This window comes from Monodon monoceros, unplaced genomic scaffold (genome assembly GCF_005190385.1).
Source record: "Monodon monoceros isolate NGI ecotype Baffin Bay Population unplaced genomic scaffold, NGI_Narwhal_1 Super_Scaffold_3, whole genome shotgun sequence".
Taxonomy (NCBI): domain Eukaryota; kingdom Metazoa; phylum Chordata; class Mammalia; order Artiodactyla; family Monodontidae; genus Monodon; species Monodon monoceros.
This window is the reverse complement of record NW_021703780.1, coordinates 101020227-101047301: the sequence shown is the minus strand read 5'-3', so window position 1 is coordinate 101047301 and position 27075 is coordinate 101020227. Positions and strand designations below refer to the sequence as shown.

Genomic DNA, 27075 nt, shown 5'->3' with positions numbered 1-27075 from the left:
GCACCTGACGTGGCCGAGGAGCACTTTCGCCCGGGGCCCCGCAGCTCCCCGTTGCCCCTCCTCTGGCATTTGTACGGCCCGCCTGGCTCCTGACAGCAGGTCAGCTCGTGACTTCTGCCTGATGTGCGTCAGCTCTGACCCTCACCGCAACCCCCGCGAGGAGGAGACCCTCCCGTTCTAATAGAGAGAACTCTGAGGTCAGGTCACAGGACAGTGAGCAGCAAAGGCAGGGCTAGAACTCGGAGCTGTCTGAATTCAAATGTCTGCTTTTTCTATTGCCAGCTGCCTCTTGGCCGGAATCCTGCATTCCTGAGTCTCTGGGGACCCTACAGCGTCCCGAAGAGCAGGTGGGAAAGGGCCCGAGGACAGGAAGAGGAAGGGGAGTGGACAAGGTGCAAAGGCAAACGGCCAGTGTCCTCAGGACAGCCCTGAGCCCGGGCACAGCCCCTCACCACCACCCGGAGAGCCCAGGACAACAGGGCAGTGTCGGCAGAGGAGGGACAGGACAACAACAAAGAGAGCCGTGTCAGACACAAGGAAAAAATAAGCAGCAGAGGACAGGACAGGAGACAGAGGCGTGCTGGAGCCCTGCCGAAAGGAAGAAAAGCCCAAACCCAATAAGTGCCGGAGACTTGCAACAAAACACCCACAGCGCTGAGTGGGGAGGGGGCTGGCCGAGAGCGCAGGGTGCGTGGTACAGAGTCCTGGGTACCCACCCTTCCTTTCTGAGCCTCACTGTCCGGGTCTGTAAACGGGGGAAAGCACGTAACTGTGACTCAGGGACGATGATGGGTAGCCGTCCAGATAAAACTCAAGTTAGATCTCCATCTTGCACTTTACATCAAAATACAGTCTAAATGGATTAAGGTTTGAAACATAGACATTTAAAACTGTAAAAGTACTGGAAGAAAGCACATGAAAAAAAAAATGTAATCTTAAAAGTAAAAAAATACCTAGGTAAGATACCAAACCCAGAAACAAGAGAGAAAGACAGAAAGACTGACCATTTCAACATAAAAGTCAGACATTTCTGCATGGGAAAAAGAAGTCATAAAAGCCAAAGATAAGTGGGGAGAGAAGCCTAAAATGCGCTTTCCCCTCAGAGGATGTGCTCCTCAATGTTTAAAAAGTTTCTTTAGATTGGCAACAAAGAGCAACACTCCAATGGGCGTGGGAAGCAGTAGCAACAGTGCCCACGCAGCACCCCAGCACCTCCTCTTGGCTCCTCAGTGTTTAAAAAGTTTCTGTAAATTGGCAACAGGGACTTCCCCCTGTGGTCCAGCGGCTTAGACGCCGTACTCCCGATGCAGGGGGCCCCAGTTCGACCCCTGGTCAGGGAACTAGATCCCGCATGCATGCCGCAGCTAAAGACCTGGCGCAGCCAAATAAATAAATAGAATATGGAAAAAATCGATTAAATGAATAAATAAATAAATTGGCAACAAAGAGCAACAATCCACTTGGAAGGAGACATGGTACTAACAGTGCCCACGCACGCACCCTCAGCACCTACTCTTGGCTTCGTTAAGTTGGCAACAACGAGCAACAATCCAGTCAGAGGGGAAAGCAGTATCAATGGCAACCCTCTGGCCTCCGTCCCACCCTTGCAGGGCAGTCGGGGAGGCCAGGTCAGAAGCAAACAGTGCACGGTGCGTGAGTTTCACGGACAGGTGGAGGGTGCTAAGCGTCCTAGGGAAACAGGGCAGGAAAAGAAGGCTCGGAACGTATGGGAGGTGGGCGGGCTGCAGTCGTGATCGAGCTGTCCGGATGGGCCTCATTGAGAGGAGATATTTGAGCCAGGACTCAGAGAGGGCCGGCAGTTAACCCCTGAACAAGCGGGCCGGGCCGGGGGAGGGGCTGGGGCAGAGACCTTACAGGGTGGCAGGGGTCCAAGGACCAACAGGGAGGCCAGGTGGCTGGGGGACGTCAGACAGGAAGCAAGCAGCTCACATCAGAGTAAGATGCCCTCCTCGCCAACAGCAAGAAGCAGCTTGAGACTACACTGGGACCTGGTTTTCACCTAGCGGGCTGACAAAATGACACTGGGCACAATGAAAGGAGCTTCTGCGTAGGGAGTCCTCGCGCCGCCAGCCCCATGACACGCACGGGCTCCTGGAGCCCCTAGCAAGCCTGCCGGGCTGCTCATGTAGAGATGGGGGGAATCAGGTCACAGAACTGGGAGGGGCCCAGCGTTCACGGTCGAGAGACTCCCCTGCCTGGTGCCGGGAGGTCGTGGTTATCGTTCACAGCCCGACACCCCCAACTTTATCTTGGCTCGCTTTGCTGGACCTAGGGCATCGGGCAACTTTCTGCAGAGTCAGCTGCCCTGTTTCCTCCCTGACCTTGTCCTCTCTTCTCCCAGGGGCCCAGATCATCGATCTGATGGTGCTGGTCATTGACGTGACCAAGGGGATGCAGACCCAGTCGGCTGAGTGCCTTGTGATTGGGCAGATCGCCTGCCAGAAGCTGGTCGTGGTGCTGAACAAGACAGACCTCCTACCCGAAGGCAAGAGACAGGCGGCCATTGAGAAGATGACCAAGAAGATGCAGAAGACCCTGGAGCACACCAGGTAGGTGTGCTGATGAGAGGGCGTCGGGGCACACCTGCTTCCGCCGACCCGGATGGGGCGCTTGCGCGCATCCCGGGTGGAGGCTGCAGTGCTGTTGCAAGAGGCCAGAAGAGCCAGGAGCACAAAGAAGCCACAAGTGGGTCATAGGAAGGGCGGTCCAGCTCTGCACCGCGTTCGGAATCCCAGGCTGCCGGTGTCTTGCCGGCTCGCCGCCGTGGGGTGTATCCTGCGGGAGCAGTCAGAGCCGGGCACCGCCCAGACAGGTCCAGGTGTCAGCCCCACGCCCCCCGCACCCCTCCCCATCCTGTCGGTGAGGACTCAGTCCTGCCTGCTTACCACCCGCTTAGCTGCACCTCGGTTATCGAAAGGGAGAGGTGCGTTTGGGTGATGAGTGGATATCTGTCCCAGAGGCTTATAAAGTCGGACGGATGGATGGACCGGTGGATGGACGGATGGAGAGGACACGGAGAAAGGCCAGATCACATGGCCTGTAGTATTTCATGCCAAGGGGTTATGATTTCATCTTGTGGGAAGTAGGGGCGGGGGGTGGGGGGAGTCCAGGGGGCAGCAGGGAGCCGACAGGGAGAGGACAGCAGGGCGGCCCGGGAGGTCTAGAGCAGGAGGCCCTCCAGCCCTGTCGAGCTCCTGCCGCTTACCGTGGAGGCCTGCGGGGGCAGGAGGGTGACGGTGCTCCCGGGCAGGGCGCGGGGGAGGGGTGTGGGGACCACGGGGCAGAAAGCCACCTGGGCACTCGGGCGGCCATGGGCATGACTTGTTCCCACGTGGTCAGGAAAACGAGAATGCACTCTGCTGAGCACACGGTGTCGGCAAACCTTGTTCTATCGGCTCGTCTCCTGCCCCCGGGCCAGCGCCTTTTGGTCAGCACTAAATAGCAGGCACTGGGCGACGGGGCCGCTTCCTCTTCGCTCCGCAGCCCGAGACAATATCCTGCCTTGGCCACCTCTCCTTCTCCTGCCTGTGGAGGGCACGCAAGTGGAAATGGTTTTGTTTCCCCGTCATAAAGATTGATATGCCTTCCCATTTATGATTTTTTTTTCAGATCTAACACCTGCAGCTCTCCCTCAGAATTCTCAAGTTGGTTAAATTAAAGCTTCAGCCCTGAGAATGGGCCAAATATGTCATAAAAGATTTCCTAGTGCTGCTTTTGTTAGCAAAATTCATCAATCTGATAAAATCGACACATTTAGATAAGTGTTGCATAAGAATTCAGACTTTGTTATTCCCAGCGGAAGTGGATATGAGACTGTAAAAAGGAAGATAAAAAATTATATCTTCTTTTTAGTGAGTTATTTGATCTCCCTGCCATTTTATTTACTTGTCAGAAAGGGGAGACCAGGTCCTTTGGACTCCTGCGTAAAAGCCCAGCACAATGTCAGTGTCATTTGCTATAAACGAGACTTTCTGGGAAGGGCTTAGGATACTATTAAGGGTAAATTAATATCAACTATTTCGATTAGTTAAGTTTAAGGAAAATTCTCACTTACGTGTTTAAATTACTATTCCTATTTTAATTTATTGGTTGAAGGTCAAATCACAGCGTTTCTCACACATCCAGAGGATATTGGCCACTGAAGGGCCTTTGACACCTCTGCTCTCCTCATTCAGCGCGCACAGGGCTGGAAAAGCTCCAGTAAGGAAAGCTTAGTGGGCCGATCGATGGGCCCGGGCCAGCCAAGGCAGTCACCTCTTAGGAGAACTTAGCTGTTACCTCCGTGCAGCGAGAACTTCTTTAAATCATTTTAAGAGTGACGATTTCCTTTTCTTATGGTCCCTTGTTAGGTAAATCCTTTGTAAATGCTGGTCCAAATGTGAAGAAACTTTCTATCTAGAAAGGAGAAATTTAGACTGCTGAGCTATGTACGTATCAAAACCTAAGAAGTGTTAAAAAAACAAAACTTTTTTTTTTTTCCTATCCAAAGAGTCATCGAAAGAACCTTTGGAAAATAGAGAAAAGGAGTTAAAGGAAAGTGGAGACCACCCAAAGGTTTCTCAGAAGAGCAGCTGCTGACCTTTTGGTTTACTCCATTCCTGTCTTTTCACCGTGCATAGTATCACCCCCACCCTTTCTTCCACATTCAAAAAATCGTAGTGAAATATACATAACGTAATGTTTATTATTTTATCCATCTGTAAAGTTACAATTAAGTGGCATTAAATACCTTCACAAAGCTGTGTACCCATCACCACTGTCTGTAACCTAATCCTTTTTCATGATCCCCAACATAAACTCTGTCCCCACTGACCAGTCACTCCTCCCCCCCTCCCCCTCCCCCAGGCCCTGGTAACCTCTGTTCTGCTTTCTGTCTCTGTGAATTTGACTGTTCTGGGGACCTCATATAAATGGAATCATGCAGTATTTGGCCTTCTGTGTCTGGTTTGTTTCACTTAGCGTAATGCATCCGTGTTGTAGCGTGTGTCAGAATCTCACTCCTTTTTATAGCCAGATAGTATTCTATTGTGTGTATAGGCCGTATTTTGCTTATCCATTCATCTCTTGATGGACACTTGGGTTGTTTTCTTTTGGCTGTTGTGAATGATGCTTCTATGAACATTGGTGTACATATATCTATTCCAGTCCCTGCTTCAATTCCTTTGGGTGTGTACTTAGGAGTGGGATTCCTGGATCACATGGTGATTCTATGTTTAAGTTTTTGAGGAGCCTCCCTACTGTTTTCCATGGTGGCTGCACCGTTTTATATCCCCATCAGCAGTGCATCAGGGCTCCAATTTCTCTACATCCTCGCCAGCACTTGTTGTTTTCCTTTTTTCTCATAGCCATCCTAGTAGGTATGAGGTGGTACCTCATTGTGGTCTGGGTTTGCGTTTCCCTAGTGACTGATGTTGAGCATCTCTTCATGTGCTTATTGGCTACTGTATGTCTTCTTTGGAGAAACGGCTATCAAGTCCTTTGCCCATTTTTTAGTCACGTTGTTTTTGTTCTTGAGCTGAAGGAGTTCTTTATCTATTCTGGACATTAATCCCTTGTCAGATTTGCAGATGTTTTCTTCCATTCTGTACGTTGTCTTTTCACTTTCTTGACAGTATTCCTTGATGCACAGAAGTTTTAAATTTTGATAAAATCCAATTTTTTTTCTTTTTTTTCTTTCTTTTCTTTTTTTTTCTTTTCTTTTTGCCTGTGCTTTTGGTGTCATAGTCCTGAAATTGTTGCCAAATTCAATGTCATGAAGATTTTCCCCAGTTTTTTTCCTAAGAATTTTATTGTGTTACCTCTTAAGTTTAGGTCTTTGATCCATTTTTAGTTATTTTTTATGTATGGTATATGTTAAAGGCCCACCTCCATTCATTTGAGGATTTCTAGTTTTCCTAGCACCATTTGTTGAAGACTGTCCTTTTCCCTTTTGTCCTTGTCAAAAATCAGTTGACCAAATATATGTGGGTTCCACTGGTCTCTGTCTGTCCTTACGCCAGTACTGCGCTGTTTCACTTACTGTCCCTTTGAGGAAAGTTTCCATTGGGAAGCTGAGTCCTCCAACTTTCTGCTTCTTTTTCAAGATTATTTTGGCCATTTGGGCTCCTTGCAGTTCCCTCCCATTGGAATGTGAGGATCTGCTTTTCCATTCCAGCTTAGAAAGTGATGGTTGAAATTTTAATAGGGACTGCATTGAATCTGTAGATGGTTTTAGGTAGAATGGGCATCGTAACAGGAGTAAGTCTTCCGATTCATTGACACAGATGTCTTTCTATTTATTTAGATTTTTAAAATTTCTTTTATACAGGTTTTGTAGTTTTTGGTGTACAAGCCTTACATGTCCTTGGTTAAATTTATTCCTAAGTGTTTAATTCCTTTAGATGCTATTATAAGGTCAACTTTGCTGAATTCAATTCCCCCTCTTTAAACGCATAATTGTAATCATGAAGTATTTACATTTTTGATTTCTGCTTTTATTACTTAACATTATATAGAGCAGTTCTTCATGTAACCATCACCCTGTTCCTGACCCTTTGAAATGGCTTAAGTTTTCCTTCTTGTAAATAAATAGTCCTGGGTGAACATCTTTGACCATCATTAAACTTTGTCTGTATTTTCGGTTTTTCCTCTTGAGAGAGCCCCAGGTATGGATGGGGTCACTAGGTCAAAGGGAAGGAGCCCTTCAGAACCTTTTGTGCATCTCTGTGTTCTTTTCCATTTTACACAGGTGCCAGTGGTGAGCTCTAGTATCTAATTTAAAAATATATATGGGGACTTCCCTCGCGGTCCAGTGATTAGGACTTTGCCTTCCAATGCAGGGGGTGCGGGTTCAATCCCTGGTTGGGGAGCTAAGATCCCACATGCCTCACGGCCAAAAAACCAAAAGATAGAACAGAAGCAGTATTGTAACAAATTCAATAAAGACTTTAAAAAAATATTTTAAAAAATACATATTTGAAACATTTAGGATAGAATGTTGTTTTACTCCTGTTATAATATGTGATTCTTTAATTACTGGTAAGACTGAACATTCTTCCTTAAGTGTATGAAGTAGTTGTGTTTTGTGTGTTTAATTTGCGCCCATGTGTTTTGTCTACTTGCCTCGTGATTTTAATGCTTTTTTTTGGTATTCAGAAGTGTTTAATATTAATAAGGATGTTGTTATTAATTAACTCTTTGTCTATCATATTTCCTACAAATAAGTCTTTTGCATTTGTCTTTCTGTTTTAGTTTTTTTTTTTTTTTAACATGCAGAAGTTTCCAATTTTTATGTAGTCAAGTTCTTTGGTTTTCTTTGTGATTTCTTTATCTCTGAAAGCATTTAAAATTACTCTTGCATAAGCATTTATCAATGTTAACAGAAATAAAAAGAGAAGATAAAAATGTACCCACAGTCTTTCCAATGCGGCGAATTAAAGTGTGTTTTCCCTCGGAACCCTGTCAGTCTTTCCCACCTGTACGTAGTTTGAGGTAGTTGTTATTACAACATCGACGCTGTTCTGCGTTCTAGGCTTTTTTGTTTATCTTTTCACTAAACGTTATTGTCTGACAGCATCCTTGGTGCATCTTTCTCCCAGCCTCCCTCTGTGTCTCCTCCTGCTTTTAAACCCTTTCTTTTCCCTTGTTTATGTTTTAGCCACGGCCGTCTGCTTAGCGCCCACCTTCTCCCCGGGACTGGGTGGGATGCCAAATCCACGTGACCTGGCTCCTGCCAGCGGGCTCCTACAAGGTGTGCATTCCGTACCTGCTCTACGGCTGACTCACTTTATCTCTCAGCGTTGGTATTTCTTCCTCTGTAAAGTGGGAGCTGGTAAGTCCAGCCTCACAGTGTTTATTATGAGGGAGCATTTGATATTGGGGCCTGGCACATTGTAGGGGCTTAGTAACAACAGCTGTAACGCGTGGAGCACCTACTGTGTGCGTGGCCCTGTACTAGGGCTTTCCTGAGTGCAGTCAGTCAGATGCTCACAGTTACCCCAGGCTTTTGTATCTGGCTTGACTGGTGAGAAAAATAAGGCATAATAAGTATCGCTGTTTTTTTTTAGTATCACTATTTTGAATTCTCTTCCAAACCTAAAACATAGACTCTCTTTGTTTACCTCTTTTACACGAGTTACACACACACACACACACAGATTCATGTGCACTCTTTTTTTTTTTTTAACTGATGTGAGTTGTTTTTGTATGTTGATGAAGGTCGGCCCGCATGCACAGTCAGCAGGTCTGGGCCCGGCTCGCGCCATGAGGTACCACAGCTGCGCAAGGGGTGGGGTGGGTTGGGCGGGGAGGGGCGCTGGGAACAGGAGGCGCCCTGGGCTGTGGGGCTGTGCTCAGCACTCTTCCTGACATCTCTGGCTGGAGCCCCTTGTGTTCCTAGAGCCCAGACAGCAGCCTAGGTCTGGAACCCAGGCAGGAGGGGCCTCTTGTCCCCCGGGGGCTGCCAGCAGCCAGGATGCCCCATTGTGTGGCGTGCTCAGGAAACCAACAAGGCCAGCTTCTCTGGAGCCTGGGAAAGGGCCAGACACCCAGCCCGAAACGCATTTATGTTTTGTTACAATACGTTGCCCAAAAGGGTTTGGATAAACAATAATTGAATTTCCGAAAGCTTTATGGTTAATCGCTGGAATTCTCAGCGCACGCTTTTCCCCTTCTGCGGCCCTGGGCCTGGGGCTCGGAGGGCAGGCAGAGACGTGCGCGTGGGACGGGCCTTGGCTCAGGGCGGGTCCTGGCTCACTGACTCCGAGGCCTGAGCCCCCGCTTCAGTCTAAGGGTGGGCTCTTCCAGGGAAATGCCAGAGAGGAAAAATAATGACATTTCTCTGGGAAAGGGGCTTTGATGGAGCTCAGACACATTCTGCCGCTTTCAGTGGCTGTCAAGCCGCTGTTTCCACTCTGAATACAGACTCCAGTTATTAAGGCTACTGCGGAGCTGGGGAGGGGTGGATAGGAATAAAGCAAGTAAAAATGCCACCAAGTTCCCTTATTCTTACTGAGATTCAGCTGTTTTCCTTGACTAAACATTCCATAGATTGCTGCAAGTCTTTGGTTAATTTGCAGAGTTCTGAAAAGGTTGTTTCTGATCATTTTTCCCAGTGTTCTTATTGCCTTATGGAGAAGAGCCCTTTCGAATGTCCTCACTCCACATTTTGCTGATTTTTCAGTTTGTTGAGTCTTTGACCTGTACCTCATGAATTTATCCCAAATCAAGGCCAAGAAAAGAAAGAAAAGAAAAAGTCATATCCACCAACATATTTATCACAATAGTGAAGAATTGGGATGTTCTAAATGAGTCACATTGGGGGGAAAGCTTGTGAATTCTGAGTTGCACTGTTATGCAGCTGTTAAAAATGAAAGAGGAGGTGGCCGGGGGGCGGGGAGGCAGGAGTGTAACGTGGTGGTTGTGAGCCCTGGTTCTGGAGTCGGATGGGGTGGAGGTTGGCTCACCTCTCTAAGCCTCACTTTCTCATCTGTAAAATGGTGCCAATTCCATGGTGGTTTTGTGGGGTTTCAATGGAAGCGTCCAGGTCTTATTCTTGGCTTAGTCAAGTGAGTCTTCTTATTATCACTGCTGTTGTTATTTTTCAATAGAAAATTCTTTCCGATATAATGGTAAATAAACTAGAAGGATATGAAATTGTATGAATATTGTAACCAAAATATGAAAAAAATAACTCCTTGGCAGTGCACGGAGGAACCAAGGTTGGAAGAAAGCACACGACAGTGATGGGATTATGGGCTGTATATTTTCTCTTTTCTGTTTTTTGTTTTTTTGTTCTCCAGTGGAAGAGGTAAACGTATACTCATAGTAAGAGGCTTTTCTTAAAGCGGCAGGCTCTCCAGGAGGCCGGGAGGCTGTGGAGGGGGCCTCCGGGCAGGTCTGGCAGGGACTTCTCAGTACCTGTGCTTCCCGAGTCTCTGCAGGAGGCCGGGCTGTGCCCCATGGTCCTCCCCAAGGGCGTCTTTATTCAGGGGCCTGGGGCCTGGGCTTCACCGCTCCTCCTCAGGGAGGGTTTGGAGTAGCGGCTACACCTAGGAGCCCCCTTCTAACTTCTTTTGTTCAACACGAGGCGTTCCCTTCGGGCCTCCACGCCCTGGTCTGCCAGGTGGGAGCACAGCTACGCCGCCCCCCCTCGGCGCCTTCGACGGGGTGAGAGCAGAGACCTCCCATCGTGCTCGTCGGTGACTGTGGTGGGACTTGTCTTTCTGTTCCAGGTTCCGAGGTGCACCCATCATACCCGTGGCAGCCAGGCCTGGGGGACCGGACGCCCCCGAAACGGAAGCTCCACAGGGCATCCCAGAGCTCATTGAGGTACCGCCAGCTTGATCCGCATCGGGGGCTCCGGCTCACTCCGGGGGGGCCCAGCGAGGGGACTCTCCACACTGACCCCTCGGTGCCACCTCCCTCGCCGTCCTCACGGAGTTCAATCAGAGCAGAACTGCAGGCGTCCAGTGGGCAGCCCCGGCTGTGCAGAGCTCTCCACGTCCTCGTTGAGCCTCCTCTTTCCTTTCCCCGTCAAACTCGTCCACGAGGCAGCTCACGCCAGACTGGGGCTCTGGGGCTGCGTCACCCATTCCAGCACCTAGGGTTGTGCCAGCCCCTCCAGTGGGCCCCTCCCAGGCGGGTCCAGCGTGGCTTCCATCCTCGTCCCTTCCGCCAGGCTTGGGGATCACGGACAGAGGGGGAACCCAGCCATTGGGAGGGCCTGGGGCACCCAGCGGGCAGGGTGAGAGTGGAGTCCCTCTGCTGAGCCCCCGGGCAGCCAGAGGCTGCGGGGGTGAGGTGTTTTGACCCTGGCCCTGGACGGCGCATTAGAGCACTGGCCTCACCACATCTCTGTGACCTTCCGCGCTAGACCTGCTCTCTCTGGCCTCGGTTCCATCACTTATAAAGTCAGGGAGATGGTACCACCACTTGGCGTGTGGAGTTCGTGTTCACGCGTGTCACATGCTGGAATGGTGCCGTATCAGAGCTTACTCTGACGGTGAGGTTGGTTATCATGTACCAGGCACCACCCTGAGTTCTTTTCGTATGTGATTATTAACATCCATGATTACATGATTGTTAACAAGACTTGAGAGGTTTAAGGTATTTATCCGCATTTTGCTAAGAAAGAGCCTGAGACTCAGAGATGTTAAGTGACTTGCCCGGTGTCTCACAGTAAGCATGAGGTGGAGCTGGGATTCAGATCCAGGTTGATTGTGTTGGGGTCCACCTGCCCTGGGTCCGCAGAGCCAGGGTCAGGTGTGACCACGTGCACGGCTGCTGTTTCTGTGATTACACGGTGCTGACCTTGCTAACTTAGCAAAACAAACATTTTCTGGGTGAAGCTTTTGTTACTTTTTCATCAGCTCCAGACAGCACTGGTCTAGGAACCTGGGACAGTTGTTTCTGTTAAAGCAAAATCCACAGAAATGCCGGCTGTTGAAGTCGTTCGTATGTCCCTTTGAGCAGCCTCTGCGCACACCTCAGGCCAGGCCTGCCTTGCGACTCTAGCCTTTTTCCACAAGAGGAGTTATCATGAGACTAAGAGTGTGGGACATTCACTACCAAATACTTTTCTGACAGTCTCTTCCCTAACGAAATCAGAAAGAAGCAAGAGGACTGACGTGGTCTTGATTTCCATTTGTTTCTTGGTAATCAGCTCCGACAGCACTGCGGAGCACAAGGGCAGTGGGCTGGCTGAGGCGGAAGCACACGGGAGAGTGTGCAGAACAGGAAAAGCAGACCCACCGCGGAGGGCCAGTCCCTCTGTCCCCGCCGGGGCTTGGGGAAGGGGCCTTCACCGCTGCCCTGCCAGACAGAGGCTGCTGCCCCGGGGATGTCCTTCAGGTTCCCTTCAGGCACCCCGATGCGGCTGCTGGAGCTCACGGCCTGGTGGGGGCGTGGACAGACAGACGATCCCAACGGCATGTTACCTGGCGACACAGCCAGCGCAAGAGCCTTTCTAGAGGCAGCATCACCGGGGGGCGGGGGAGGCCACACTGGCTGGCGAGCTGCCGGGGCTGGCCGGTGGCCGATGCCCAGTGTGAGCGGGCACGTGAGGCTGGGGAGCGATGTGCCCACGGGTGCCCTCGGTGGGCTGCCTCCGCGGCTGTGTACGGGCCTGGAGCCCAGCCCGTTGGGACGCCGCTGTGGGAATCCCAGTGGGAGAGGGTAAAGGAGCGTCCTCCACGGGCCCTTTCCCTCTGCACTGAGAGAGGGAGTGGGGCCTTGGCAGAGGCTCGGAGTGCAGTCGGAGGTGGTCCGCTCTGAGCTCCTGGGCCAGCTTGCCCGAGCCCTGGTCACACCCCCCTGCTCTTCTCTGCGCTGCCCCATCCAGCTCCTCTCCCGACAGGGTGTGGCACCAGCATCTCTTTTCTAGCTCCTGACGTCCCAGATTTCCATCCCAAGGAGAGACCCCTCGGGACCGTTCCTCATGTCTGTGGACCACTGCTTCTCCATCAAAGGCCAAGGCACTGTGATGACAGGGACCATCCTCTCAGGCTCCGTCAGCCTCGGTGACAGTGTGGAGATCCCTACCCTCAAGGTCAGTCTTGCCTTGCCCTTCCTTTAGGCCCCTCCCTCTAGCGGGAAGGGAGGGGGACAGTCCCTGTGCCTCTCCAGCTGCGGGGCCTGCTCCTTCTTCTCTCCTGTCCTGCCCCTGTGCTGGAACTTCCGCTCGCCCCGATTCTCGGAGCAGCACCAGGTCGTTGGGAGACTCTCAAGCAGGCATTCTTTATGAAGAAATGGAGCCTCCAGAGGGTGTGTGGGCTCAGGAGCATGTGGCCCAGGAGTGAAGGCGCTGGGTGGAACCCCTCCCCCTTTCTACAAACCCCCCAGGTCAGGGTGGCAAGTACGTGTGGACTCATTTCTGGGTCCCTTTTGCTTAACCACAAGGATTTCAAATTAAGCACAATTAGAACCTTGTGTTGCTCAGAGCCGTACAGTCTGGACACCACCCAGATGAGTGTCACATTCCTAGTGACACTGGCAGCTGCCACGTCATCTGTGGAAGACCTGTGAGAAGGGTGGCAGCTGGGGTCTCCCCGTCACCCCCGACTCCTGGTAACTTCTGGCCTGGCTCTGATTTAAAAGGTGTCCAGTGGCCTTGATACTTCCCTTCAGTGGGCTTGGCTTAAGGTTTTTGTTTACTGGAAAAGAAAAACTTATAGCTCCCTAACCGCCCTTCTCCTTCAAGGGGAAGCCAGGGTGGGGAACAAGGGCTGGTTAGAACTCGGAAAGCTCCCAGGAATTCTGGCGTCCAGGGAAGGTCTCTGGTCCTCAGAGGAGGCTACAGTGCAGGGGAGTGGAGGCTTGCTCTCGGCCTGTGTCCGAGGCCAGGGACGGTGCCGGCCACTGGAGGTGCTCACAGCCCAGGTGCGTGGAGCCCGGGCGCCTGTGAGGAGATGGGCTGTGTGGTTGTCTGGCTCACTGGGTGTATTAGTCACCGAGCTCCAGAGAACCAGAACTGACAGGGTGTGTGTGTGTGTGCGCGTGTGTGTGTGTGTGTGTACAAAGAGAGCGATTTTAAGGAACTGGCTGGTATGATTGTGAGGCCAGCGGCCTGGAGACCCAGGGCAGAGTCGCAATTCAAATCTGAAGGCTGTTGGCTGCAGAATTTCCTCTTCTTCCCGGGAGGACAGTCTTTTCCTGTTCAGGCCTTGTCCACCATCTTTATGGAGTGTCATCTGCTGTACTCCAGGTCTACTCATCTAAATGTTAGTCTCATCCAGAAAACACCTTCACAGAAATCAGAATAATGCTTTCGGCAAATATCTGGGCCGCGTGGCCCAGCCAAGTGGGCACGTGAAACTCACCGTCACCCTTGGGGGGAGGTCCGTGCCTGCAGGGCCTGCCCTGAGCGAGGGGAAGGCCGGAGCACTGCTGACCCTGTGCCTGGCCCTGGCCGTTTCCGGGCGGGGCAGCCTGAGGCAGGAGAGGGGCATCTCAGGAGTGAGAGGAGTGACCAGTGCCTCCGCAGGTGACGGAAACGTCAGCTTGAGGTCTCTCCCCTCCACCCATTACTCCTGCAGAGCCGGGGGTCGTAGGGAAGAGTCTCGTGACCAGGGTGGGCCAACCTGAGGGCTGCCTGGGGTGGCAGCAGGAGTTGGAGGGCGAGGGTCCCCTGACACTGTGAGGCGTGATCCCCTCCTCCACTGGCTGTCGTGGAGCCTCGCGTGAAGACCGTCAGTCCTGGATAGAAAGACTACCCAGCTCAAATCCATGTTGCACCAAGTACTAAAGGCGCAGATCTTAAAAAATGAAGCACAGAATTATGAAAACAAACTCGACTTACATTTAACAAAACTAAGCTTATACTAGTGGCTGTGTTTCAATTCCCAGCTGGGGCAGACCCCTCGGGGCCCCCTGGCCCCGGTCCCCCTCTGCCCTGGGCGAGCAGCTGGGAGGGGGTGAGGAGCAGAAGAGGGCAGACCTGGGTGCTGGAGGCTCTGGAGGGAGGGAGAGGCGTCTGACGACCGGGTCAGTCAGTGGCCGCGGCGCTGGGGCCCAGGGCCTGGAGGAGGCGGAGGCAGGGCCAGTGGCCACCTTAAGCTCTCAAGGGTGCGCGTGGGGGCTTCTGAGAGCTTTGTCCACTGTTTTCATGCTTATAAAGATGAACTTGTCTCTCAGAGTCCCAGGTACTGACCTGTGGTACTGGGGCACATGGAGGTTGCTTGGCAAATATAAAGTTCATTCTCCTCTTGCTTTTGGGCGCCTGTTTTCCCCCAGCCTACTTTCCAACCCTCTTGGATCTATTGCTGTGCAAGCCTCTAATTTACTAGTCGGGAGGAGCAGAACTTGTAGCAATGAACTTGGATTTGGCTGAGGGGTTCTCTAGGCAAAGTGTGGAAGGTGCAGCCTGGTTTCTCCTTTGCTGCTTATAATAAAATGTGAGAGGAAAGGAGTGAATTGAGGAAGGAGCTGTGATTAGCAAGGGGAACCAGCTCCTGATGGCGTGGGAAATTCTTGGCTTGTGCAGATCCCAAAGGACTCTGAAAGCAGGAGATTCACTTTTGAGAGTGCGTGCCCTGGAGAAAGGCCACGGGTGAGGCTGGACAGCCTTTGCTGAAGAGCTTGGGTGTGTGTCTCACGGGTGCAATCAATTATCTAGCAGAAGCCAGGAAAGAGCTGGGCTTCTCCAGGAAGGATCTGTGGAGAACCCTCTTGCTGAATGTCATAGATCCCCTTCACATACATGAGAGACCCACAGGTTTTTGAGGCTGTTAATATCATCAAAAACACTGCCAACCAAGATGTAAAGGGACAGAGACCCGACAAAATTAAAAAAAAAAAAAGCAATTGGACTTCTGGGATTGTACATGCAGGAAGTAACAGGTAGAAGGACTCAGCCACAACATGTGTTATCCTTCAAGATAAAGGAGGAATGACTCCAAGGGCAGAGCTCTGGACACAAAGGCAGAGGCTAGAGAGGCGAGCCCGGAGGCCAGGGCCAGTGGAGCTTCCATGGGCCCAGAGGGCAAAGGAGCAAGCCACAGAGGGTCATTCGCAGGCCTGGACACGCAATGGAATTTGTTTTGCTGGGTTTCAAACTTGCTTGGGACCAGTGACCTCTGAGTTCCTTCCATTTTCTCCCTATCCCTGTATTTTAAAGACAGATAACTTGTTTTCCAGTACTACAGGTCCACAGATAGAGAGGCGTCTTGCCCCAGGATAGATCATTCCAGATCACTCTTGCCTAGTCAGGTGACTTAGCTGTTGACACTTTTGAGCTGATAATATTTAGATGAGATTTTGGACCTAATTAGAGTTAATGCTGTAATGGGGTGAGAATCTGGGATATTGGGATGGGGTGAAAGTATTTTGCACGTGAGATGGATGTGACGTTTTGGGGACCAGAGGGTGGACCGTAGTGGGTTGACTTGTGCCCCACAGAAGATGTGTCCACCCAGAACCTCAGAATATGACCTTATTTGGAATGAGAGTCTTTGCAGATGTAATTAAGATAAGGATCTCTAGATGAGACCATCCTGAGCAGGGTGGGCTCTTTATCCAATGACAAGTCCTGTGACACAGAGGCTCTTGGGGAGGAGGGCATATGAAGCTAGAGGCTGGGACTGGGGTTCTGCAGCCTGGAGCTAAGCAATGTCCATGGTTGCCCGCATGGCCTGAAGCTAGGAGAGGGGATGGAAGGGGTTCTTTTAGAGACTCTAGAGGGGGTCAGCCCAGCTGACACATCGGCTTTGGACTTGTGGCCTCCAGAACTGCTAGAGGTTACACTTCTGTTGGTTGAAGCTGTCAAGTTTGTGGTGACGTGTTGTGGTGGCCCCAGGAAGTGAATAGAGATTTTGGAAGAAAGGACTGAAGTCAGGAAGAGCTTCCAGCCCCCTGGAATCTTGGGCAGGTCCCTTAATGCCTCTGAGCTCTGACTTTCTTCTGAGGAATCGTAGCCCCGGCTCACCCTCTGGGGTTGTCGTCTGGGTGACGTTGGCTTTCAGCACTTTGCGGGTGGGTCCGTCGCTTGCTGACGGCCAGCTCTGCTCTTCCTTTCTTCCCCGTGACCCCATCTGACCGGGGAGAAGACCTAGACAGCGGAGCCCGCATTTGAAGCCATTTGGCCGGCACCAGAGACCGGCTCTGGGCATCATGCCTACTGCCCCAGGAGCCCCCACAGAGTCCCCCCGGGCTCTCCACTCACCGTAACGTGCCCGGGGCCTGTCGGACACTGGGGCACTGCAGGGCAGCTCGCCCCCAAGGCCAGTGACACCCCAGGCAGGTTTCACTAGTCCACTTGGGCGCATCTGACCGCTTGAACTCCCCCAGGGGCACAGTGCGGCCCCTCCAAATAGATAGTTGTGTCCCCTCCCGGCCAGGCTGCCCGCCGGAGCCTGTCAGACCCTGGCCCTGTCTCTGCTGCCACGTCCGTCCAGCTGGGGCCCATTAGCTGAGGGGGGGAATGTTGGGGCCCAGGGAGTGAAGGAGAAAAACCAAAGCCCACTTAGACCCAGACTGCTTTAAACGCAGACATCCTGCGACTCGCCAGCCTTCTCCTCAGGCTCTTTGGCTCCTTCCATCCTCAGCAGGGGGAACCCGTCGGTAAGATCTGATCTGGGGATTCTAGGCTAGTGATGTTTCCGGCAGTGATTGGCCATCAGGGTTGTTATGTCAGGAACTGTCGGAGACGCAGATGGTGCAGAAGGAGAGGCAGGGACCCAGGACCAGCCATAGGCAGGCTCCCCTCTCCTGCGCTTCACTGGCCATCACGGCTCAGACCCCGAGAGCCCCCTCTGTCCCCGCCTCTGGCAGAGGGCGGTGTGGGGCGCTGCCCACTAGGGGTGATGGCCGTAGAGTGCCCAGCACCTGGGAGGACACTTTTGTCGTTCAGTAATACTGTCACATGGAACTCCTGTTGTGGGTTCCACAAGTAGTAAATGGTGGGGTCCTTTCCCGGTTGTGAGGAAACAGGTCTTTGCAGGGCTACTAAATGGGTTACTGAAGTGGAACCCACGTCGGTTCTTGATAGTAAGGGGGCATCCTCAGGGGTGTGTGGATACCTATTTAGTTGATAAAAGTTTTAGAGAAAGTTCAGAATTTGGTAGCATATTCCTCCAAATCGAGGCCATATTCAGGTTTACTTACCTCATTACTAAAAACCGCCAGAAAGGAGAAAGAAAATGCAAAACAGTATTTGGCATTGTTCCTCTTCCCTTTGCCTCCGCTCTTGGAAGCTGTTTTACAGGGGTGAGGTGAGACTGGGACTCGGCAAGGAGTCTGCCTTCCTGCCCCAACAAGCCCGCGGCCCAGCCCCTCCTGCCCCACCTCCAGCGACCTCTGCCTCTTGCCCTGGTTCCTCACCTGCGGCCTTCGTGGGCCGGCTCCCCGCCCAGAGGGGCTCTCCTTGCAGCTCCCACGGCCCCGCCCTGAGTGGCTGGCCGCTCGCCCCCATGTGTGCCTCTGCCATGTGACCCACTGCAGAATCTCCTTGAGGACAGGCTGCACCCGTCCGGCTCCGTGCCCTCAGCACCCGACCCGGAGCTTGGCCCAGACGAGGCCCCAGAAATTATTTAGTGAACAAAACAGTAGGAAGAAGCCAATAAGCAAGTAAGCATTTTGTTTCTGAGTAGGACTCTGACTCAGTGCACAGCTGATGACCTTAGAGGGCTGTGTTTGTAGAAGCTGCTCCCTGTGGGCCCGGAAGCAGGAGTGGAGCGGGCGGTGGCCACTCCTCTTCAAGGCTTGTGTCTCGGTGCCTCACCAGCCAGGAGGCCCAGCGCTGGCTTATTTTTCGGAGAATGACTGTAAGTCAGGCGCCCAGGGCCGCAGAGCTGGCTTCTCGGGCCACCTTTCTCTCAAGACTGAGCCCCTCTGCTTCAGTGCTTTGTGTCCAGAAGTGTAGTTGGCCCATCTTCATCCTTAGCCGTTTCCTGTTACAGAAGATTCATCAGGAAGGAAGCAGCGCCAGGCTGGCCAGGCCACCTCTCCCAGCCCCGCCAGCCCCTCTGACTGGCACCGCGGGGAGAGGAGAGACACCTGCGGCCTGTGGTGAGCGGCTGTGGTCCCTACTGCCCTGGCCGTCTTTGCGGGCGCTGCTGTGACCTTCTTGGTTTTATTTTTCTCGTTAAAGGAAAGTTGAGTGTTTCCTGAGTACACAGAGAGCAAGTGTACCACTTAAACTGAATATTTATCATTCTTTCTTTTAAGAATAAAACAGTAATAAAAATACCATAAACATTGCTTTAATTATTCACAGGCTTCAACTTGTAATAATCATGGGGAAAGGGCAAGTGAGACGTCTTTTTAAAGTAAAGGCACTTGCCTGCTTTCGTTTGAAGTTTTGTTAAAATGCTTTATTATAACATGTTCTTGTTTAAAAATAAATGCCGGCCACTAGAAGTTCTTTTTTTTTTTCGGTCTTTTCAAAAGTATTTAAATGAGATGATTCTGGGCAAGGGAAGTCCAGAGTCTGAGCCAGCCTTATGGGACTGAGCTGGCTTCCGTCCGACCGCCAGCCACGTCCTTGGCTTGCTGTTGGTGACCAGTGTTTGTGAGGACACACACAGGGGTGTGTGGATTAGGACATGTCCCGCCGGATAATTGCATCTGCCTGCCCGCAGGCACCTTTCCTCGCCCTGCACGTGTGCTCGGGTGGAATTGCAGCCCGAGGCAGGGCCTCTTCGCGACAGGGCAGCGTCCTCTGAGAGCAGGTGGCAGGTCCCTGGTGTGAAGGAGAGGAGTGGGGCTGGGCGTGGAGGGGGTGCTCTGGCAGCGGGAACCGTGCAGCGGCCTGGCGGGGAGGCAGCCTAGTGACCTGACAGCCTGAGAGAAGGTCGCTGTGGCTGGTGCTCAGAGAACAGGCACCGAGGAAGAGGGGCTGTGGGGCTAGAGGCGGGAGCGGAGCACTAGGGTCCAGAGGTCTCCGTCCAGCAGCTACTGAGACACGCAGGTGGTTTTGAAGGGTGGAGAAGGGAGCGCGGCTGTGTGCGTGCATATGCGCTTCCTGGTGTGCTAGAGAGGCCGACGGTATGGAGAATGGATGCAAGGGGGCCAGAGTGCCTTTCTGGGGACCATTAGGAGGCCGTTGTGTAGCCCAGGCAGATGGAGGGGACGTGGATCAAGCTGGCGGCAGTGCAGTGGGGCTTACGGCTGTTTAGGAGGTGGGATGAGCAAGGCTGGTGAGGCAGTGGGTTTGGGCCAGGTGCAGGGGGGAGCCACGTCCGAGACAGCCCCCAGGTCTCTGGCTTGAGTAGCAGGTGGGGTGGTGGAGCCGCTGCTGCGGGGGAGCCAGGAGAGGTCTGGGGCTGAGGGCGGAGGCAGAGAGGAGCATGGGTTGGGTTTTAGCAAGATGGAGGTATTTGGGGGCATCCAGTTGCAGGGGAGGTGTATGGAGCTGAAGCTCAGACGCCAGGGAAGACGTGAATTTGTGCGCTGTTGGCGAATCCAGCTGCTGCCTCGGGGCCTCTGGCGGGGAAAGATGAGAAAAGTTAAAAAGCGAGCTTCAGCTGTTTCTCCTAAGGCTTTATTTCTGGTGCTTAAAGGCTGCCAACCCTCCTCCTGTTCTTGGCTTGGGAGCCTTCCCAGTTGTGCACGGTGAGGGTCTGAGTGGCCCTGGTGTTGGCATTTCAGGATACAGGGGGAGGGTCTTTCTGGGGGTGTTTGCGCTCTTTCGGATGACAGACGCCCCGGGCCAGCCTTGGGAGGAGCTGCCCCAGCCTGCCGGAGCCCGTGCCCAACTGCGCAGCGTGCGTCCGCGGGGAGGGCAGCCGTGCCCCGGGCTCCACGACGCTGCCGCGCCAGAAACGAACGGGGTGACTGGGCGGAAGGTCAGGAGTTTAAGAGCTTGTTTCATTCAAGACGGGGGTAAGAGACAGGAGGGGAGTGCGCGGGGTTATATGTGGATCCTGGTATTTTCTTTGAGCTGTGGGGAGAGTGGTCGGGGCAGGAGGGGAGGCAGCCCGCCAGAGGGAACGCTGCCAACAGAGCTCCTAATGCGATCCAGACGCAGCCCATCTCCGCCCCTAATGCAGTCCTGGCGGCAGGAAGGCCCGGCAGCAGGCCGTTAACCCTTTGGGTGCTGGCCGCCCGCAGGCCTCGGCCCTCAGCGCGCTGATGTCGGCCCCTGACTCGGTCCCAGGCGCGTCCTGAGATGGTCAGCAGCTGCAGGTGACAGGAGCTCGCCCTCCGCAGCCGTGAGGACCAGGGTCTCCGGTCACTCGGCTGCCGACCCGCACCCTTCAGGGGGCCTTCCCCGGACACTGACCGGGGCCGAGTGCGTGGGCGACATTTTCTCAGGAAAGAGGTGGCTGCAGGGTCCGAGGGGAGGGGTGGCTTGCCCGGGGTTACGTGGCTGGTGGGAGGTGAGCTGGGGTGGGACCCCGGGACCCTCGGCCTGATCAGTGTCTCTGGTTGCCTTGGGGGCTGTGGAGCCAGCGCCTTCCTAGCTTCCTGGGGGGACCGGCCCCGTGTCTGTTTTCCTTGCCCTCTCCGAGCCCAGCAGCCAAGGAGTGCGCGGGTTTTCCGTGCTGTGAGTGGACTGACAGGCTCATTGCGGCCCCAACAGGGTGACGTAAATGTGGGTGGAGAGAGCACGCTGGAACCGCCAGGCCCGCGAGCCTGCTCTGGGCCCTCAGTGAGTGTCTGTGGATAAAGGGGACGCACAAGCCTGTCTCCGCACGCACGCATACAGCTTGGTCCCACCCGTTCAGGAAAGCCGTGCATATGTGCATATGTTTGTGTATAAATGCGTCAAAAGAGATCTGAAAGGAGACACAGCAAACTGTGAATAGTGGTTCCATCTTGGGGGAGGGAGGGAAGGCGGAATTCAGGGCTGAGAGAGAGCTTTCATGTTTTAGTCCATGTAATTGGTGTTCAGATCTTTTACAACGAGCTTGGATTCATCTGTTTCTTGTGTGGCTTTTAGGGAAGAAAACACAGAAAGAATTAGAGAAAGAGCAGCTTCTGTTCTGCCCTTCCCTCTCCTCTCTCACCTCCCTGTGGCCTCACCTGCCTCGCCCTGGACAGCCACTCTCCGCTGGGGAGGCCCCCCGGGGGCCCGGCATGCTGTGTTGGGGGCCACCTCCTCTCAGGAAGCCTGAGGGGCCTCCGTTCCCGGCCCTGCAGTGTGGCCTGCAGTCACTTGGCCCCCTGCGTGGATTCCTGGCCTGCCCTCCGGCTGCGGTGTCCGGGCCACTGCCCGCTCGCGCTCCCAGGCTGTTCTCCCTCACCCCTCCCAGGCTCCCAGCCTTTCCTCTCCTGTCTCCCTCGTGTCTCTTCCCCCAGAGCTTCACAAAAGCCCTTGTTTGCTAGCCATTGCCTCCTGCCCTGTGGGGTGGCCCCATGATACTCTTGTCCCTTTAGCAGTAGCAGCCGTCTTTCCCCTTTTATCCCTGGGAAGGCCGGGCGCCGCTCTCCTTGCCCTCGCCCTCGTGCCGTGCTGAGCGCGTGCCTCTGCTTATCGAGAGCCTGCCCCCACCTCAGAGCCACCGTGGTTCTCGCCCCCACCTTCTCCACGACCCCCCAGGGACACGAGGAGAAACCAGGGCCCAGAGGAGCTGAGTCGTCCCCCAGGCTCCCGTGTTTCGGGTGTAGACCTGCGTGCCTCTCCCGTGGCCTGTCCCGGGTCCACCGTCCCTGATTTGAGCCTCCGCGTTATGTGCCCACTTTTCTAGGCTGCTGTGGGGTGCTCGGGAGTGGCCCTGCCTCTGCCAGCGTGCTGGCCTCAGGCTCTGCAGACCTCCAGTATCCTCCTCAGCTTTAGCTTACCCTGGGCCTTGAGAGAGGAGGGTTTTGGGTGATGCGGCCTGGGCCCCAGGGCGACTGCAGCCCAGCTCTGGTAAGAGCCATGTCCCCGGAAAGGCGCCTGGCAGACAGACGTGAGCTGTGATGCGGGGGAGACCGTGCCAGCCTGGCCCCTTTGGAGGTTTAGAACCTTGTGAACTTGACCACCTCCCTGAGGGGGGACCCTGAGGCTCTCCCACAGCTCCCCACGCTGCCCGCTGCCCCTCGCTGACCCCTGCCCGGCAGGGCCCACTGGAAGGCACTGTGCGGAGGCGAGCAAGGGGCTCTGCCCTCTCCTGCTGGCCTCCCGCTCCCCACTCGGGCTCTGCTCCTGTGACCTGGATGCGATGTAGCGACCAGCGGCCTGTCCGCTTCGGGCCAGGGGAGCCTCAGCTCCAGCCCCCTTCCTGGCTGCAGCCTCAGGTCACGGGGAGCCTGCGAGGGGCTTTTTGATGTGCACCGTGGACGCTTGGCTTGGCCAAGTTTGCTTGCTTCAGCATCGCTCTTGCCAGATCCTTCGGACCTTCTCTTTCTTTTAAAAACATGCTGCTTGCCAAAGGTTATTTTGGATCTGTTTTTGTTTATCAGGTAGAGTTGTTCCAGCGCGATTGAAAGCAGACCCACATGCTGACACGCGCCTGAGCTGCTCTCGGCCCGCGCACTTGCACACACTCGCACATGCGCGCGCACAGGCTCTGTGCACGGCCGTCCAGGGCCCTAGAACATACACGGCTTACGAGTGGGGTCTGGGGGTGGCAGCTTGAAGGTTTTCATCGTCCAGGGGATAGCAATGGCAGGATTTCAGGTGGGGAGAAGCTAGGGGCTGTGGCCTCTTGGGAGTCTCAACCAGGCGGGTGTGATGGAGCTTTGGGATCGGCGGGCCTGAGTGACCTGCCTGCTCCGGTCCAAGGCTTGCCCCACCCAAAGGCCTGCGGGGAGCATCGCGCGGGCTGTGGCTGTATCCTTGGGGAGCATCGCGCGGGCTGTGGCTGTATCCTTGGGGAGCACACAGGGCAGCCTGCAGTCAACAGGGGCGAGGGAACGGGTGTGGGGCTCCAGTTTAGGTGACTGGCTTTCTCCTGCGGGCACCTTTGGGTGCTCCCTGCCAGAGGGCCTGTAGTGAATTTCTTCTGAAGATGCACCTCACTCTCCGTCGGGACCTGTTGTGTGTACGCGGGGCTGCTCAGAGAGGCCTTTCTGGAGCTCCCTCCCAATCCTTGCCGCCCGGTCCCATCGTACGCAGAGGGACATGGTTAGGGTTACCGTCTTTCCTGCTCCAGGCCGGCAGCTGGACCAGTACTGAGAGGGTGCACTGTGCCCAGAGCGGGTGGGTGTGTTAGCTCGCTGGTGTTTGATGACCTGTGACAGGGACCCACACAGGTGAGCACACCTGACAAGGGACTGCGTCTACTTCATGACAGTCAGCCTGCTTCTGCTCTGAGCACGGCTGAGTCAGGACCTGCAGGCTGTCAGGACCATGTCACTCGACTTCACTCTGCTCCGTGTGGCTTGGCCTCAGGCAGACTCTGTCCTCCTGGGAGCCTCCTTCCCGGCCGCGCTGCACAAGGTCCCCAGACCCAGGGGCTGCCGTCAGTGGCTGGGCCAGCGGGGCAGGCCGGGCCCGGGGCACACGTGCGGTCTCCCTTTAGCTGAGCTGGGGATCCCAGGCGTGACATCTGTGTGACGCTGCCACCACCCCTGGCCTGCAGGGACCGTGCTTCCATTTCCAGCCTTAAACCAACGAAGGTCCACGTTGAGGGTTTGGAGAAAGCTTCGTTCCTCCCGAAATGGGAGCGGGGAGACTCATTTTATTATAATAACATTTTCTTCAGATTAAAAAAATAATAAGTGCTTGTCATTAAAAATGCGACACTACTGAAAAGGATGCAAAAACGACTTCCAGTCCCACCCATTGGAGAGAAGCCCTGTGACCCTTTGTCATCCCCCCGGAGAGCTTGCGTGAGCACAGACACTCGGGGGCAGCGCAACGCGGTGAGGCTGTGTGTCACGTGCAGCCGGGTACCCTCCATCCCCACCACCCCCCAAGCTGGACGTCGTTCCTTTTCAGTAAAGGGAGATCGTATAGTCACGAAGCTGACTGCCAAGCTCAAAAGTAATCATGCCTGAGTTTGGGAATCTTTCTAACATGTATTTTACACTCCCCTCTTTTGTCAAACTGCACAGTTCTTCCTAGAATACTGCTTATAATTTCATCTTTTCGTGATGACTCAACTCATTTTGATGAACCAGTGGACGTTATAGGGTTGGCTCTGTTGAAGTGTGTGGTCTTTTTGCTCCTCTGAAAGGCTCCCTGCACACAGCCCTGGGGGCGCTGGTAGCCTGTCGGGGGAGCAGGGGGAACTGTGCGGTGTGCAGGCCACGGGCTCCTTCCCTAGTTATGGGGCCTTGCAGAGGCCAGGTGTGAGCAGAGGGTCCAAGTGGGCTTCTGGGCACTCCTAGGGTTGCCTGATGAGGGCAGAACCCTCCCACCATTTGCCTTTACCCCGAGAGCAAGGGGAGCGCTGAGGGGTGTAAACGGGAGGAAGGAGGGGGAGGGCGGGAGTAGGCACCCCGGCTGGGTAGACGGGTAGACGTCTGACCGAGGGGTCCAGAGTGGGTATGGGGAGCTGGCTGGGTCTCGGCAAGGGATGGCGGTGGTTCGGTCCAGGGTGGCGCTGGCAGAGAGGACAGGCCGTGCCCAGCAAGTGATGCAGTGGGTGCAGGGGTGGGGGGGGGGCAGGGGCTCTGGGATTTCCTGCCTGTGTGACAAGATGGGTGGTCGCGCCGAGGGTGCAGGGAGACCGGGTGTGGCGCACGCGGTGCGGGGGCCATTGGAGGTGACACAGGGCTCCAACGTCCAGGGCAGGACTCGCGAGTCATCCTGTCCTCGATGCCTGGTCCCCGGAGTTGTGGGTGGTGTGACACCAGCTGGGGAACTTAAAGACGACGCTTCGCTTTTTGAAGACCTGGGGCATGTGGGGAGGGTGCCTCCTCGCTGTGGACACCACCCGGCTCCTCTGGCCCTGCCCATTCTCCTGCCCCTTTCACGGCTGTCCCCAAGTCTCCGTCCTGCTTCAGAGCATTACCTGTGCCTCCAAGTACTTCCTGGCAGCTTAGCCAGCACACCTTTAAAATAGGAACTCGATAATACCTGTGAACTCATGAGTTTGCTCTGCCAGTTACCTTTTTTTCTCTCTGGAATGTGATATAAATGCCTCTCCCACATAGGTGTGTATTCACTAATAATATGTAACATTGTTTTATTTAAAGCTACGTGTAAACGATAACATCCTGTGTATTCCTACTCCAGGCTTGCTCTTTTCATGTTCATTCAGCATTTTGTGTTGAGGTTTATCTTCGCTGGTAGGTACGGTTTTAGCTCCAGGTTTTAACTGCCGTGTGCTGTTCTCTTGGGACTCGGCACAGTTCATTCATCTGTGCTTTTCTTCTTGGAATTCCCGTAGCATGTTTGCACCCTTCCCTGCAGCTCTTGCACACACAGTGGTTGTCTGTCTGGGGTCTGCTCCCGCCTCCACCTCCCCACTGGAAGCTGCTTGGTCAAGGTGGGGGTGGGAGAGGGAGTGAGGCTGCACCTCCTGGGAGAGGACTGTCTCTGTAAATTACTTGGAATTCTTGTTTATGGGAGTGTTGTCTCTCCCTGCTGTTTATTTAATCAGGGTACGTTTTACACGCTGGGTTATAACCTGCCACCTCGTCATCCTGCTTCTCTGCTCGTCCCTGCCGTGGCCCTGGGAGCCCTTTCAGGCTCTCCTGTGTCCCCTGGACGTGCCCCCCTCCTTTCGCCTTCTGAGCACTTGCCTCACTTCTGCGGCCCCGTGCTGCTCCAGGCCCATCTGGTGTCATCCCTGCCCCAGCCCCGGAATCAGCCATTTCTCCAGGGAGCCCTGTCCCTTCCTTGGAGAGTGAGTGGTGCCGAAGCCAGGGTCTGGAGCTGGGGTGTCCCTGCTTCTGGGCCTCTCAGCAGACAGCGCTGGGAGGTACGAGGGAGCGCACCTATCTGTGATCGCAGACACACACGTATCCATCTGTCTGTGTCTCCGCCGGGCCTCGCGTGCATCCAGACTGATGTGTGAGTTCAGTGGAGCCTCCCGCCGGGCTTGTCTGCAGCTCCACTCCCACAGTGACCAGCCCGGCCCCTGCCATCCACCGTCCTCCCTCCGTCCACCTCCTTATTTGTTCAGCTACTTGTACTGGATTGTGAACTCACGCCCCGGGAGCTGTTTTTGACTGTGGGTGCCCACGGTTCCTGAGCCCTGATCTGTGGCAGCAGGAAGGTTGCTGTCCATGCAGACATTTGGCGTGAACTCTGAGAGCTAACTGGGCAGGTAAGATGGTGACGTGCCCCCTCAAGCCTGTAGTTAACTTTAGTTTTTAATAGTTAAAAAAATAGGTGATAACATTTTCATGACGGGGGAAATCCAAACTACACAAAGATGTAGAGTGTTTCCCACCCTTGTACCATTTCCAGTTTCTTTCCAGGAGTCTGTGTGCTTTCAGGCATATCCATGTGCACGCCCTGCGCCTGATTCTTCCTTTATATTAATGATACCTTCGTATACACGTTGTTTTGTGCCTTGTTTTTCCCGCACAAAAAGCCTGTCTTGGAAGACAGACAGTGAGAACAGACAGCTCTGCCTTTTCTTCTCTGACTGCCTGGTAGTGCTGGTATGGAGCCGCCTGGACCCTGCCTTTGGGCCTGTGCTCGCCCTCCCCCCGGGCTTCCTGCCACGTGGCTCTGGGGCCATGCGATGGAGTAACGGGACGCTCCCGTCTTCACGCACTTGTTGGCCAATCAATAATCGTCTTCCGAAATGACTGCTC

At 54.2% G+C, this 27075-nt stretch overlaps 1 protein-coding gene across 14 annotated transcripts in view; it reads left to right on the top strand.

Annotated features, from left to right (window-relative positions):
* EEFSEC (eukaryotic elongation factor, selenocysteine-tRNA specific) overlaps positions 1 to 27075 on the top strand; it is a 215569-nt gene that overhangs the window by 59838 nt on the left and 128656 nt on the right. For all 14 annotated transcript variants that reach the window (XR_003796592.1, XR_003796593.1, XR_003796595.1 and 11 more), the window contains exons 2-4: positions 2363 to 2570; positions 10233 to 10329; positions 12383 to 12547. Coding sequence is in view for 2 of the 14 variants with exons in the window: in XM_029242025.1 (XP_029097858.1) it covers positions 2363 to 2570; positions 10233 to 10329; positions 12383 to 12547 (470 nt within the window). In the remaining 12 variants the exon portion in view is untranslated. The remainder of the gene's footprint in view (positions 1 to 2362; positions 2571 to 10232; positions 10330 to 12382; positions 12548 to 27075) is intronic.